At 41.4% G+C, this 13,451-nt stretch overlaps 1 protein-coding gene across 1 annotated transcript in view; it reads left to right on the top strand.

Annotated features, from left to right (window-relative positions):
- LOC115021174 (CUB and sushi domain-containing protein 3-like) overlaps positions 1-13,451 on the top strand; it is a 205,022-nt gene that overhangs the window by 129,119 nt on the left and 62,452 nt on the right. The window contains 8 exon segments of the mRNA XM_029451384.1: positions 1,133-1,202; positions 2,983-3,099; positions 3,299-3,508; positions 4,139-4,327; positions 5,328-5,505; positions 8,966-9,111; positions 9,708-9,788; positions 10,629-10,742. Coding sequence (XP_029307244.1) covers positions 1,133-1,202; positions 2,983-3,099; positions 3,299-3,508; positions 4,139-4,327; positions 5,328-5,505; positions 8,966-9,111; positions 9,708-9,788; positions 10,629-10,742 — 1,105 coding nt within the window.

Raw genomic sequence — 13,451 nt, 5'->3', positions numbered from 1 at the left:
TATCTACCTGCCTGGAGTGACAATTTCAAGGGAATACCCCAAAGGATGAGTCTGTCAAGGATGCATTACTAAGTGCTTTTTCTATGGCATTTGTGTGTGTGTGTGTGTGTGTGTGTGTGTGTGTGTGTGTGTGTGTGTGTGTGTGGCAGAGTATGTGCCGTAAAGAAACTTGTTAAAGAAAGGTATGAATGCTCAAGTGTGGGGTAACTGTCTATGTAGCATGCAGCTTTAGTGTGTGTGTGTGTGTGTGTGTGTGTGTGTGTGTGTGTGTGTGTGTGTGTGTGTGTGTGTGTGTGTTACAAAGCAGCTTTAATTTCCTCCAATCCTCCTCGAGTAGATACTGTAGCTGGGGCATTTTTTGCTTTAGAACCCTCCAACGCCACGGGCGATGGATTGTGTTAACAGTTGCCTCACTAATCCCACACCGATTTCTCCTTCCGGCTTGGGTATTCACTTCTATTCACATTCTCTCTGGACCAACCAGCAACTTCTTACACACATCTTCAGGCTGAGTGTCTGAACACCAGAAATAGACCACAGGCCATTGTAGAAACAAAAACACAAGTACAGCTGAGTCTTCAGAGTTCAGGTGTGTTTGTTTGTGTTTAGTACAACTGCGTCTGTGTTCAGGTTCCACATTAGTGTGCGAGCCGGCTGGAGAATGTACATGTTTGAATGCATTTTACAAGCAGCTTGGCTGCAGGAAACCGCCGGACTGTACAGCTTTTTGAAAAGATTAAAACAACAACAGTGCCATGAATATTTTACAGATATGATATATCCAGCACTTTAATATTATTTTTGTAACTAATAGAAGATTATTTATTTTTTTGTTATCACGCTTTAACACATCTCTCTGTAGCCAGACCCCGGGTGGCACTTTGCTGCTCCACTAGCAGCAAGAGTTCCCTCTCGTACTCTTCATATACCATCAAATATTTACACACAAGACCTTGAGAAGAGGATTTTGAGAAATCCAAAAATCAGACTGTTAACCAATTCCAAAGATTCACAGGATAGAAATAAAATTGCTTGCAGAAGACCTGACTGTTTGATATCTTGGTGTGGTATTTTATTACACTGTATTTTGGAGGTGGTGGGTGAATATGTTTTTGTTTGTTTTCCTGAACAGGGTAATGCATATATTACCTGCATGCCTGGCCCCGTCAGAAGGTGGAATTACCCCGTACCTCTGTGTTTAGGTAATGTATTATATACAGTCTGACATTGCCACTGTAAAGGGTTTCAATGAGGTGATATTGCAGACGACAAAACCATATTTGTAGAATCAAACACATCTTCAGTGCCTTTTTTATTGTCTTCTGTCTTCTGTCATTCACCTTTTCTCATTGACTTTTTCCTTGTTTATCTCATTTATTCCTCCCATAGCAATACTTTACTCATACACAGCCGCACACTAGATCAATGCCCTCACAGAGGACTTGTTATTGTATTAGGGAAAGCAACAATTTCATTCTAAGACCAGGGGAGGGGATGATGGGTGGGTGTGGGGGTTTGAGGAGTGGGGATTATGAATTTTCTGCTTTCCCCTTCAGTTGGAAATCAATAAGTCTTTGCGCCATCTCAGTGTTGTTTGATTTCTGATACCCCTGATGAGAGTCTCTACTCTCCCCCGACACTTCCTCTACAGTCGATTGCCACAGTGACAGATTCCATAGATTACTAAGGAAGCGTGCCACTTTCTCTTTTGACACCTCACTGTTCTGCTGCCCCCAATTACACATATACACACACACTTACACTGCAAATAAACACACAGATGCTTCCACACATAAGTACGCACTCAATGCACCCATCATTTAAATGTTCTGTCCCTGTGGTTTACACAGTTCACTGCAGACATAAATCCCAGCTTTACTGTTGACAGGCCTGCTCTTGGACGCGTGTGTTCGCTCGTTAGCTCAACTCCTCGCTCGTTTAAAGTACATACTCACCCCAACACCCCAGGATCTGTATTCACTTTGTTGCTGATAAACTCACATCAAAGTGGCTGCATGCCCCTACACAAACAGTATAACATCCTCATAAGCTCCTCTCCTCTCATCTTCTCTTTCGTTTCATACGCAAACGGGTCAAGTAGGTTGCCTCCACCAGCAGCACAATTAAATCCCAAGATAGTGTTTGCCTCATTCTGGCCTGGGTTGATGGTCTCCAAAGAAATGGCAGCAAAGAAAGCACCCTTGTGTTTCCAACAAGTTGCCACATAAATAGCCCTGTTAGCTTTGGGATGGGGAAAAAGAGGAATGATTTAACTACAAGTTTATGCCTCTGGTGGCTGTAATTGCATTTCACCTGGGTGTTTATGTAAGACTAGTGTATGTGCCACAAGAGAGGGGGATGAGTGTAACCTTCACAGCAAGCGGAAGCTGTTCTCTAACACACAGTCAAAGAAGAGCAGTGGGGAGTTGCAGGGGGGAGGGTGAAGTAATCACCACCTCTGAGCAAAACTGTGGTGCTGTATTGAAAATTGACTCCCTCATTTATTTTAATTTAAAGCACCACCAAACAAGGAATGTGCCTGAGTCTGTTATCTTTTCACGGATGCCCTTATGGAGCTTAATCCACACAGTCAAGCGGAGATGTACATGCACAATTCATAGACATGCTCAAACACCAGAGACATAAGCAGCCCCCCCAATCCTAAGCTCATAAAGCACACTCGCAGCACTTCATTTTCTCTCTCGCCCACTAAAGTCCCACTCTTTTACAGTCTGCATATAAACATATAACACACATTTATGAGCATGTAGCAAACACAGACATTTACGACTCTGCTATTCTTCCTCCTTTTTTGTACACATACACAACACTTGTGCTTGTACTGAAACCCACACATACACGAAGACACAATGCTCTTTGCCCTCCCACCATATTCACCCCCCTAGTGTTTTTATTTGTTTTCCCGTGGAGCCGTTCTGTGGAGAATTGACATGTTCTTTCTTTTTGGTTGGTCACTCTCAGCTCAGTGTGGCGGCTCTATGACAGACTTCAGCGGCGTCATCCTCAGCCCAGGCTTCCCAGGGAATTACCAGAGCAGCCTGGACTGCAGCTGGAGAGTTCAACTCCCTATTGGCTTCGGTCTGTCATCTCCCTCTGTCTTTCCTTTCTTCTTGTCCTCTCTTTCTTTTTGCTAGCTCTAATGTCTTCTCTTCTGCTTTCATCTACATAGTTCTGTTAACTCCTCTCAGTTTTATGCATGCTTACATTTGAATTAACCTACAGTAATTAAAAAATAGCATGCACAGTCACTCACTTGTACCTTTTTTCTGCTTTTTAGGGATCCATCTGCAGTTTCTAAACTTCTCCACAGAGCCTGTTCATGACTATCTGGAGGTGCGCAGCGGGAACCTGGAGACGGGAACAGTGATTGATCGGTCCAGTGGCCCTGTGGTGCCTAACTCTCTCTTTAGCACCACCCACGAGACCACTCTCTTCTTCCACAGCGACTACTCCCAGAACAAGCCTGGCTTCCACATTGTCTACCAGGGTGAGGAGCAAAGATTTGTTCTTGTGGTGAAGTTAAAATGGGGCTTCATCATAGCAGCCGCTGAGAAAGTGAAGTAGAAAGGAGATTGAAGAGTTTTTTAATAGAACACTTAAAAGACCATCAGTCAGGTTAGATACAGACAAGGGACAAAGATTAATCCTGCAAGGCTGACACGTTCGCTGATGCTGTAACTAAGATTACATAAGGTTATAGAATAAAGAAAATCAATCAATGCTGAAATGGCACATATCCTTGATTGGTCAACAGGGTTTTTATATGTTAAAGAAGAGAAGAACTCGAAATTGACTATTAATATGACAATACATTACATTTGTTTTTTGGACAAAGCCTTTTCAGGATGTTGAGATTGCATGAAGGAAGAAAAATGACCTGACTTACGTTTTAGTGCTTCAACCCCAATAGGTAGGATGGACATTTTCAAATATTATTATATAGGCAATCTGGGCATTAGATTTGACCAGTGATGCAAGTTTAGCTGCTCACTAGCTCTGCTTTGGTCCTTTGAGGTCATCATTATGCAGTATTATGGTGGTAGTGTTTTATTATTTGCGTCCTGGAGTCTGTGTGTCATAAACCTTCTCTACTGTGGGTGGCTTTGTTTCTCCCCAGCATATGAGCTACAGAGGTGTCCGGACCCCCGACCGTTTCGCAATGGCATAGTGATCGGACAGGATTACAGTGTGGGGATGACCATTTCCTTTGAGTGCCTTCCAGGTTACACTCTGCTTGGAGAGCCATCTCTTACATGTCTGCACGGAGTCAGCAGAAACTGGAATCACCCCATACCTCGCTGCGAAGGTGACTGGCTAATGCCTCCTATAAACACAACAGTGTATTGTGTTGTTTGTGTGCAGGAAAAACGTGAACAAAGCATCATTGAGCACCCCCTTTCAAACAGCCTACATTTACAATATCAACAAATATATTAATCGGTCACGTAATGCTTTTTATTGGGCGTCTTTCTGTCACACAGTGGGGAAATATTTAAATAAATGTGTGCTAACAAATCCTTGAGAAAGTCATGCATGCTACTTTCTGAGACGCTAAAGTAACGAGAAAGATGACATCACATGTCTTTGAAGTTATTTTGAATAGAAGAATGTAGTTTCATGAGTCTGCTTGTAGTCCTGTCCTTTATTCTAGCCCAATAAAACATCCGACTCACTTTTACCACCAATGTAGCACCACTTTACTGAACTATAAGCTGACACGGCCCATTATAATGATGTATGGAGCATTTGCAAGTCTTTATGACAAAGCTGATTACGCCTGTCTTATAAATTTCAAGAGGGGACACCTCAGATGTTGCTCAGGTATGATAAATTATGGCTTTTCTATCATCAGTTAAGTGAAGTAGTAACTCAAATCAGGTCCACAAAAGAGTTGGGTATTTGTGTGAGAAAGTGGTAAATAGTTTAGTTGTGCTCCGTGGACAGCGTATTGACCGTGTCAAGTTTAAAGTCCTTCTTGGATTCCGAGGGCGGTGCTTTGGCTTTGACTCTTAGTTCAAAGTCAAATGTTAACACATTCCCTCTGAAGGGGTATGACAGAGGAGCTTTAGTGTCTGAACTACTGAGCGTCATCACATTCATGGCTACCAGTAACCACCCCCTGCAGTTGTATCTAACAGGTGCATTCTCCCCCCAGTATTGCACTGATAATCCAATAACACGCAGTTATGGTTTGTTTTATCAACAGTAAGTGGCGATACACTCATAAAAGCAAGTTTTATGACTTGAGGTAAAGAAAATTATGTATTTTTTTAAATCCAGCATCTCTGATGTTTTCCTCCCTCCAGCTCTCTGTGGTGGGAATGTAACATCCATGAATGGCACAATTTACTCTCCTGGACACCCAGCCGAGTATCCACACTTCCAGGACTGCATGTGGACTGTCAGAGTACCCCCTGGGTATGGCATCCACATCAATTTCTCTGTTATCAATACAGAGCCAATCTACGACTACATCACTGTGTGGTAAGTTCTCGTTTCTCTCTCAGTACGGCAAACATCAAACACACAGTTGTCAGTACACAGAGCTGCATACACACTTCTATTGACATTTGTTAGGAAATATTCTTTCTCAATTTATAGTGAGGTTTGCTTCAGCTTTGGAAACCAGTGACACCGATTTATACAAACAATGCTAAGCAGTGAGCCACACAGTATACCCTATTTAAAGTTTTCACCGAGCGAGCACCAGTACATACAGTGCACTGCTAATAGAGCAGCTCCCAAAAAGTTTTGACAACGTAAGTTTATTTATTTTTTTACTCAAGGAAACACTGGAGAGTATATAAGATTTTCAGAATCACATTCTTTATTGCAAGTTTGCAAAAGCAAACTCGAAAGCTGCACACAATGGGTTTATGAATAGTTGACAAAATGTCAAGGCTGTAGGCCAGTTGGACAACTTGTGATTGAACTTTTCATGTGACATCCGTATTAGATGAGCCTACAGCCAAATATGTTGACCTTTGTCTGGACATCTGTGGATTCATTTCATCATTTCTTTCCCTGACAACTACTTTTCTTTACAGTCCCTTGCTAAAACAAAAAAGATTCTGGCATGTGATGAAGTAAAGTCTGAGTCACTGCGTATCCCTCTTCCCCAGACAGAATGTGTACACACATGAAAACCTCAGCACTGAGTTTCCTTGGATCTTTGTTAGTATGCAGGGATTTTAACTCTCAGACAATTGCACAGCAGTAAACTTCTTCATACTACCTGCCTGTTATCAGTCCAGCAGCTGTCTCTCTTTCTCTCTCGGTCTCACCTTCTCTCTCTATCTTTCTGTAGCTTCCCTGTAATATGGTAGAGCCTCAGGCAGTCATGGAGCTGTCCTCATGGCTGATAGAGGAGGTAAATGCCTTCCAGCATATGGGGCAACCATTCACAGTATGGCAGAAGGGAGCTACTGGCACTACTGTTTTTAAATGAAAAAGCGCATAAACAATCTGTTCCCTGATGGTAACATTTCATTTCCCTGCCTGAACCTCCCATTTTGCTGATCACTCTGAATTTAAACCGCAACAAGACTTTTTTTTAATATGTAAAATATTAAAGGTACACACACATACAAAGAAGCTTTTAGTGTACATCATTCTCGTGAATAGGCCTGGAGCAACCCGATAGTGCCAGTAATGAAATACTTTTCTCTTGTTCAGAAATAGCATTTATAAAGACTGTAATAGAAAAGTCTTCTCTCATGAATCTTTCTTATTATCCTCAGAGTAAAGTAGCATGTGGTCCCTACATGCTACATCACATTCAAAAATTGTTATCCAACTAGACTGCTTATTTCACAATGCGAATCATGGTAATACTTTTAGAAGGGTTTGAAAGTTCTCCCCTGCTCTAATTAGCGGAGGGGCATCTGTGTTCTGCGCTGTCAGCAGCTAACTCATGCCTCATAAAGGCTTCACTGCAAATGACAAGATCTATTATCACCCCACAGCCATCCAACCATCTATTCATCTTGGAGTGGGGTATATGGAGACATTTTTACGATAGTTTTAGTTTTACATTGCAATAGGTATACATATCATGATATGTATATTAGCTGGGGAAAAATCCATTTAGAAAACTATATATTACAGGTCATTTAGCAGACGCTCTTATCCAGAGTGACTTACAGTGAACTAACTACAGTCTCCCTGGAGCAACTCAGGGTTAGGTGCCTTGCTCAGGGGCACAATGGTGGCAGCCCCTGGTTTTGAACTCACAACCACCTGGTGTTGTATTTGGAAGACGTACCAGTAGACTACTAGGCCATCACCACCCCAGTACAATGACAAGGTGGGAATGCTTGTTTTTGGCTAATCAAACTAGACAAATGCAAAAATCCAATATTGCCATAAATCAGTCCTGCTCATGCAACATTGCTCTCTATCAGCCAGCAGAGCTAAAGATAATAATGGCTTTAGCTTCCTCAGTAGAAACGGTATAAAAAGTATCTCAAGGTTGTTAAATCTCAATCTTCTCTCACGATGTGTATTTTGGCCAACCTTACATTTAGCTGTCCATGCATTTTCATGTTCAGAGTCTGCCCCTGGGGTCTCCTCCCATTCGGACGTGCCTTGTGTAACTCCACAGGAGCATCCCTGAGGCTTCCTCATTAGCTTTCTGAACTACCTCAACTGGCTCTTTTCAGGAGGAGCAGTAAAGCAGCATGTCTACTTCAAGCTCCTCCCAAATACCCTGCTTCTCACTCTATGACCCCAACCCGCACAGCCAGCTCATTTCAACTCTTTGTATCCGTAAATTGAGAACTTCACCTTCAGGCTTAGCTCCATTTTCAACATGACATTTCAGCACTATGCCACTGGTCAATTTCACACTACATTGTACCCTCATTCGGGAACAAGTCACATAGATACTTAAACTCTTTCACTTGGGGCCGCAGCAACAACTGCCAAAGGTGAATGGTGTCTAAGAGATGCGTCAGACACGGCAGGCTGACAACATTCAGAGCCTTCAGCATCTCAGGGTGAATCTCATCCACCACTGGCATCATGCCAATAACTGTTTCAGTGACTGTTACTGCCTTAGCCTCTTATCTTTCTGTTTGTTCTGTCATTTATAGGTGCCCTAAGGAGTTTAAGACTAGTTTTCATCAATTGAAACATATCACTTATGTCACATCTTTGCCGTACGTAGATTGTTCTATGACATTTAGTTTAAATGAGGTTTGATTTTTGAGTGTAGACACGTCATTGAACTGGAGTTAAGCTGCCATACTGTAGCTACAGTAATGTGGGTATACCCTCCCATAGACATATCCAGTCTTCACAGAAAACAACCTTAATCAAAAAGGTCATCACAATTCAATTCAAGTTTTGATTCCCAGTGCTACAGTTCCTTATACAACATGTTATTAGGTTAAGGGCTTTAGGATTTTGTGATAACCATCCATACATTTTCTCAACACTTTAATCCTTTCAGGGTCACGGGGGCTGAAGCCTAGTGATAACCATACACCCGCTTTATGTACACGTACAGAATATTAACTCAACTCAATTTAAGGAATGTTTTGCAAGGAAAAAAGAGGTCACAAAAACTGTTGTGGATTTTGTACTTGTTTGCAGAATTCTCTTTCATTGATGTTTTTCCCCAAAAACTCCCCATCAAAATGTAACATGGCTCGAGGAGGCAAAAGTTCCAGTGGTATACTCCCTCATCTGTTAACTCGTACTCAACTTCTACTTTGACACTGTTGATTAATGTGAAACTTTTTCTCAAGTCTTCAGAATAAGGTCCACAACACTGCTTGGGGATAAGTAGACCTGCTCTTTGATCCCAGCAAGTTATTACTGGTGTTTATTCACGAATCATTTGATCTCTCTCTCTTCCTCTTCCTTCTTCTCCCTTCAATCTTTCAATCTCTCTCTTTCCCTTCCCTTCACAACCTCAACTCCCTCTACCTCTCTGTATTAGGGATGGACCCGACCAGGCCTCACCTCAAATTGGTCAGTTCAGTGGCAACTCAGTACAGGAGGGCGTGTCCACCACTGCCAATCAGATCCTCATCAAATTCCACAGCGACTTCAGTACCAGCGGCTTCTTTGTGCTGCATTATTACGGTAACCTCCCCTTTGATAGCAGCTAAGTAAAAGACCTTGTCCCGCTCTGCTGTAATGACCCCTATTCATTTGATCTTCACTTCTCCACATTGCTGAAACCCTAGTGTAGTAATGAAGATCACAAAAGAACAGAGGGATATTGTCCTGCGTTTCTATATTGGAACGCCTTTAATTTTCCCTCTTTATGAGTCCATTATTTGACCTTTTTTCATTTTGGTACAAGGTATTGCTTCCAGGTCTGTGTAATGATGAATTATGAATGCCTTCTTATGCCTGTTTTTCGCCTGCACTATTAAAACGCCTCTTCGAGAAGAAGAGAATTAATAATAAAATGTCCCCCACCGCAGCTAAATAAATTATTGTTTTTTGATGATCATGAACAGTGATAGGTGGCAATTTCTGATCTAATCAAGTTTCAGCATGATGGGAGAGTAAAGAAAGAGCTGTAGTTGAATAGAAAAAATACACATTCTCTCTCTCACACACAAAATGAAGTGCACACACACACACACACACACACACACACACACACACACACACACACACACACACACACACACTGTTGCAGATTTCAGCATTTGTCTTCTTCCCAACAGCATACCAGCTGAGAACATGTCAGCCACCTCCTCCTGTCGCCAACGCTACTATCCTAACCGATGATGACGAGTTTCAAATAGGTTTGTCTTATTTTATTGTGCTTGTTTACTGGCCAGGGACAATGTGTAACAAATGAATGTGCACCAGACTTAATGTCATTTGCTTGGACAGCCCTGGACACAGAAAGAGAAATGGGAATAGACGTATCAAATGGTTTTAGCCATTAGTTTATTAATTCCCCTGTAAGCGGAATTCTTTATTTGTTTGTTGAAACTTGTTTAGATGTTTGTATCTTTTCTGTTTTTTTCTTAACTTTTTTTTGTAAATGTATTAATACATGTATCCATTTCACTGCACACAGCTTTGTCTGTAGTACATATTCATGTGGACGCATACATTATCTAAAGTATACTGTATATATTATGTATATTACTGCCTCTCCATCTCATTATACATGCAATGTGTTCTTTCTTATATTTCTTTGCTTTCTTTTGACTTTTTCCTTGCTTCTTGCAATTAAATATTAGTTTGAGGGAAGAACCAATTAGCTCTTCATATAAGCCGTTTATATGTTCAGAAGTGAATCAGAATTGGAAATCCTATAGCTAGTGGCTGCGTTACATTATGTCTTTGAAATTGAGTGTTTGAAATTTTGATTTCACTTGTGTGTGTGTGTATAACTTTGCGGCTGTAATATAATGAAGTGCCTTCAGTTCTCCAGCTAGTTAAGGGGATGTCAACCTTCCTTAGAAAATGTGTCGTTGATTACTGTTTCAAGTGCTTGTACTGAGAGGCTTTACTCGCAGCTCTGTGTGCATGTGTGTGGTTGGGTGGGTGGACGAATGGATGGATATGTTTTTCATTTCCACTCTTGGCCTGTGTGTGTGTTTGAATGATTTTGTGTTTATATGACCTCACAGGGGACATCATTCGGTACTCGTGCCTGCCAGGCTTCACCTTGGTGGGCAGTGAGATTCTGACCTGTCGACTTGGAGAGAGGCTACAGATGGATGGACCCCCACCCAGCTGTCAAGGTTGGTTTTATTCAATGTGCGAGTCTATTGATATATTTCTGTGTGGCTTGATGAATGTTTTTTGTTTGTAAGTATTCTCCTCAATGTACGCATACACATACATTTATGTGTATGCGTATCCTTGTTCAGTTATGTGGGCCTCTATGTGTGAGCTTGACGCCACTCTGCCAAGGTTGGTTGCAGTCAGTCGCAAGCACCGACTGTTGATGCATCATTTAACAGACTGCCAGCAGGGCCTCTTCTAGCAGGCTCCTGATGGCAAACAGCATCTCTGTTCTAATTTGTCAAGACTCACAGAGTCGGAATACTACTGACCCGAGATCACAGATCTGGGCTCCTTGACTCTGAAGCATCAGTGTGAAACAGATTACAGATCAGCAGTTTACATAGACAAGTGTTTGTTTGCTATGTAACAAGGTTGATGGAGGCCAGTCATGGCTGTTTTTTTAATAGAAAGATGGGAGCTTATACGTTACACCCTTAATCCTTTCTCAAATAGCCCCGCGGGTTTGATTGATGTAAAATGTCTTCAGAGCCATGTTTTTTCAGAAGATGGATGTTCAAACTACAAGCAGAGGAAAATAAATGTCTGTGTTGTCTGCATCAGAGATTTTGTTTAGACCACAAAACAAATGCCATCAGCCTGCTTGTGCTGCCAATACATCTTTTCCGCAGACAACAGAGCACTCTTAAACCTCCTATTCCCTGTGGACAGGCATCTTTTGAAGGGCCCTAAAGTCCTTTGTGCAGCCTTGAGTTGATGAGCATTTCTGTCTTTTTATTTCTAGGAACTATGAGTAATCGCATTGGACTTGTGATCAAGCCATGACAGATACTCGACAGACCCAGAGCCTGCACTCATGAAACATCTTAGAATAGGACTGCTGATTTGGAACCTATTTGCTCATCCCTGGCTGTTTATTATTTGATGTCTGACTTGATATCTGGGTGTTTACCCTGTAGGGTTTTTGCGGCTGACATTGTTTTGCTCTTACAAGTTGTCCTGATTTAATTTTAGTATGTGAAAAGTGCCACAAGTTAAGCTACTCACATTCCTATGCCTTATTCATAAAGGCTACATGCAGCGCTGCAAATGAATAGCTCGATTAGTGTATGAACCAAGGTCAAAGAGAACAAAACTGGCAATTTGATAACATTTGCATAGACGTAGTTGTGTGTGGTCATGAATATAACGGAGTCTACCTTTACTTGTGCTGCATTAGGCATTTTTTTAATTAATAATATATTAAAGCACAAGGAGTCTGAAGTCTTGTAACATTGTATCAACTTGTTAGACCGTGCAGAGTAAAGAAACGGAGGAGAGAAAAGCTTCATTGCAGACTTGCAGACTGCATCATACCTGTGTGGCATACATATGTACAGTCCGGTGAAGAGCCTGACATTAATGGAGAATTGCAGTGACATGTTTTCCAATGCTTTAGTTCAATGTTTGCTTGAAAGTGAGCAACTTAGCAGATCAGCAACAACAGGAATAGTTGTGTGCCAAGTGAAGGGAATCATTCATGTAAGAATGTACTGGGAAGTATTTCAAGTTGTCTTGTTCTGTTGGTCTTGCCAGCTCACCTTCTCATGTGTTACTGTTACACAGACCTCTGCCAAGACCAACTAGCTCCTATCAGCAAAAACTCACATACTGAACTTGAAATAATTTCACAGGCTTTAATTTGAGTGGCTAAATTAACCTGCCAAATCCAGCAGGGCGAAGCATGCTGGGACTATTCTGGGAGAACACGACATTATATTATGCTAGAATTTGAAATGTTTGAAATTATTTTGATGTTGGACAGCACAGACTCTCGTACATCATAGTAAATGGTGTTGTTTCTCACTGTGCCAATGACAGGACAATGAGTCCTCTTAGTCAGGGGATACTGTATATGAATAACAAAGAGGAAAACTATATATAAAAACATGCGAGGTTGCACTCACAATGAACAGATATGTTATATTATATATGATTAGGTATCGTATATGTCTTTATCAAACGGCTCCCTGAAACTTGTCTTGAGCATTAAATTGGCATAGTTAGTACTATTGTAGGACGTCTGGGTTAGTAATTCATTGTTTGACATTTCCATGGAGTACCTCATTATTGTAGTCAAGAATTCATTACATTTTCTTGTGTTGGATATGTTATGTCCTTGTGCCACCTCTAGCACGGAACTAATTGCTCTCCTTGGGACATGTAAAATTGAACTTAATTTGATTTGACCTGCTATTCACATCCTAGAGACTGCTACAGTAAGCTTGTAAAGGGGCCGTTTCCTGTCAGCAGCTTGCCGGAAAACGAATTCTCCTGTGTTACCCAATTCCGCTTTTGTTTGTTGTCATCGCTTAATTGTCATTTTATGCTTATAAAATAGCAGTATTATGTCCTTTTGAATGGCCATGCAACGTCCTTGCATGGCTATTCAATTTCACCCTCAGATACCCCTGGTTTTTAAGATATTTCCCCAGGCTCGGTCTTCCTATGGGGAAGGTTATGCAGTAGCTTTGATCAAGGATACAGCCACAATTGAATTGACTGCTCTTTTTGTTTGGTAAACCATCTGCTACATTGAGGTTGAGTCGAACCAATTAAATGTGGTCATATTGGTGTTCATATTCCCATTGATTTTCATGTGTCAGAAAATCTAATGAAAAACAAATTCTGATCAAACTTAATCTCCATTATACGTATGTATTGCA

This window comes from Cottoperca gobio, chromosome 16 (assembly GCF_900634415.1).
Source record: "Cottoperca gobio chromosome 16, fCotGob3.1, whole genome shotgun sequence".
Lineage (NCBI taxonomy): Eukaryota > Metazoa > Chordata > Actinopteri > Perciformes > Bovichtidae > Cottoperca > Cottoperca gobio.
The sequence above is the reverse complement of the archived record's forward strand: the minus strand, read 5'-3'. Positions and strand labels throughout refer to the sequence as shown.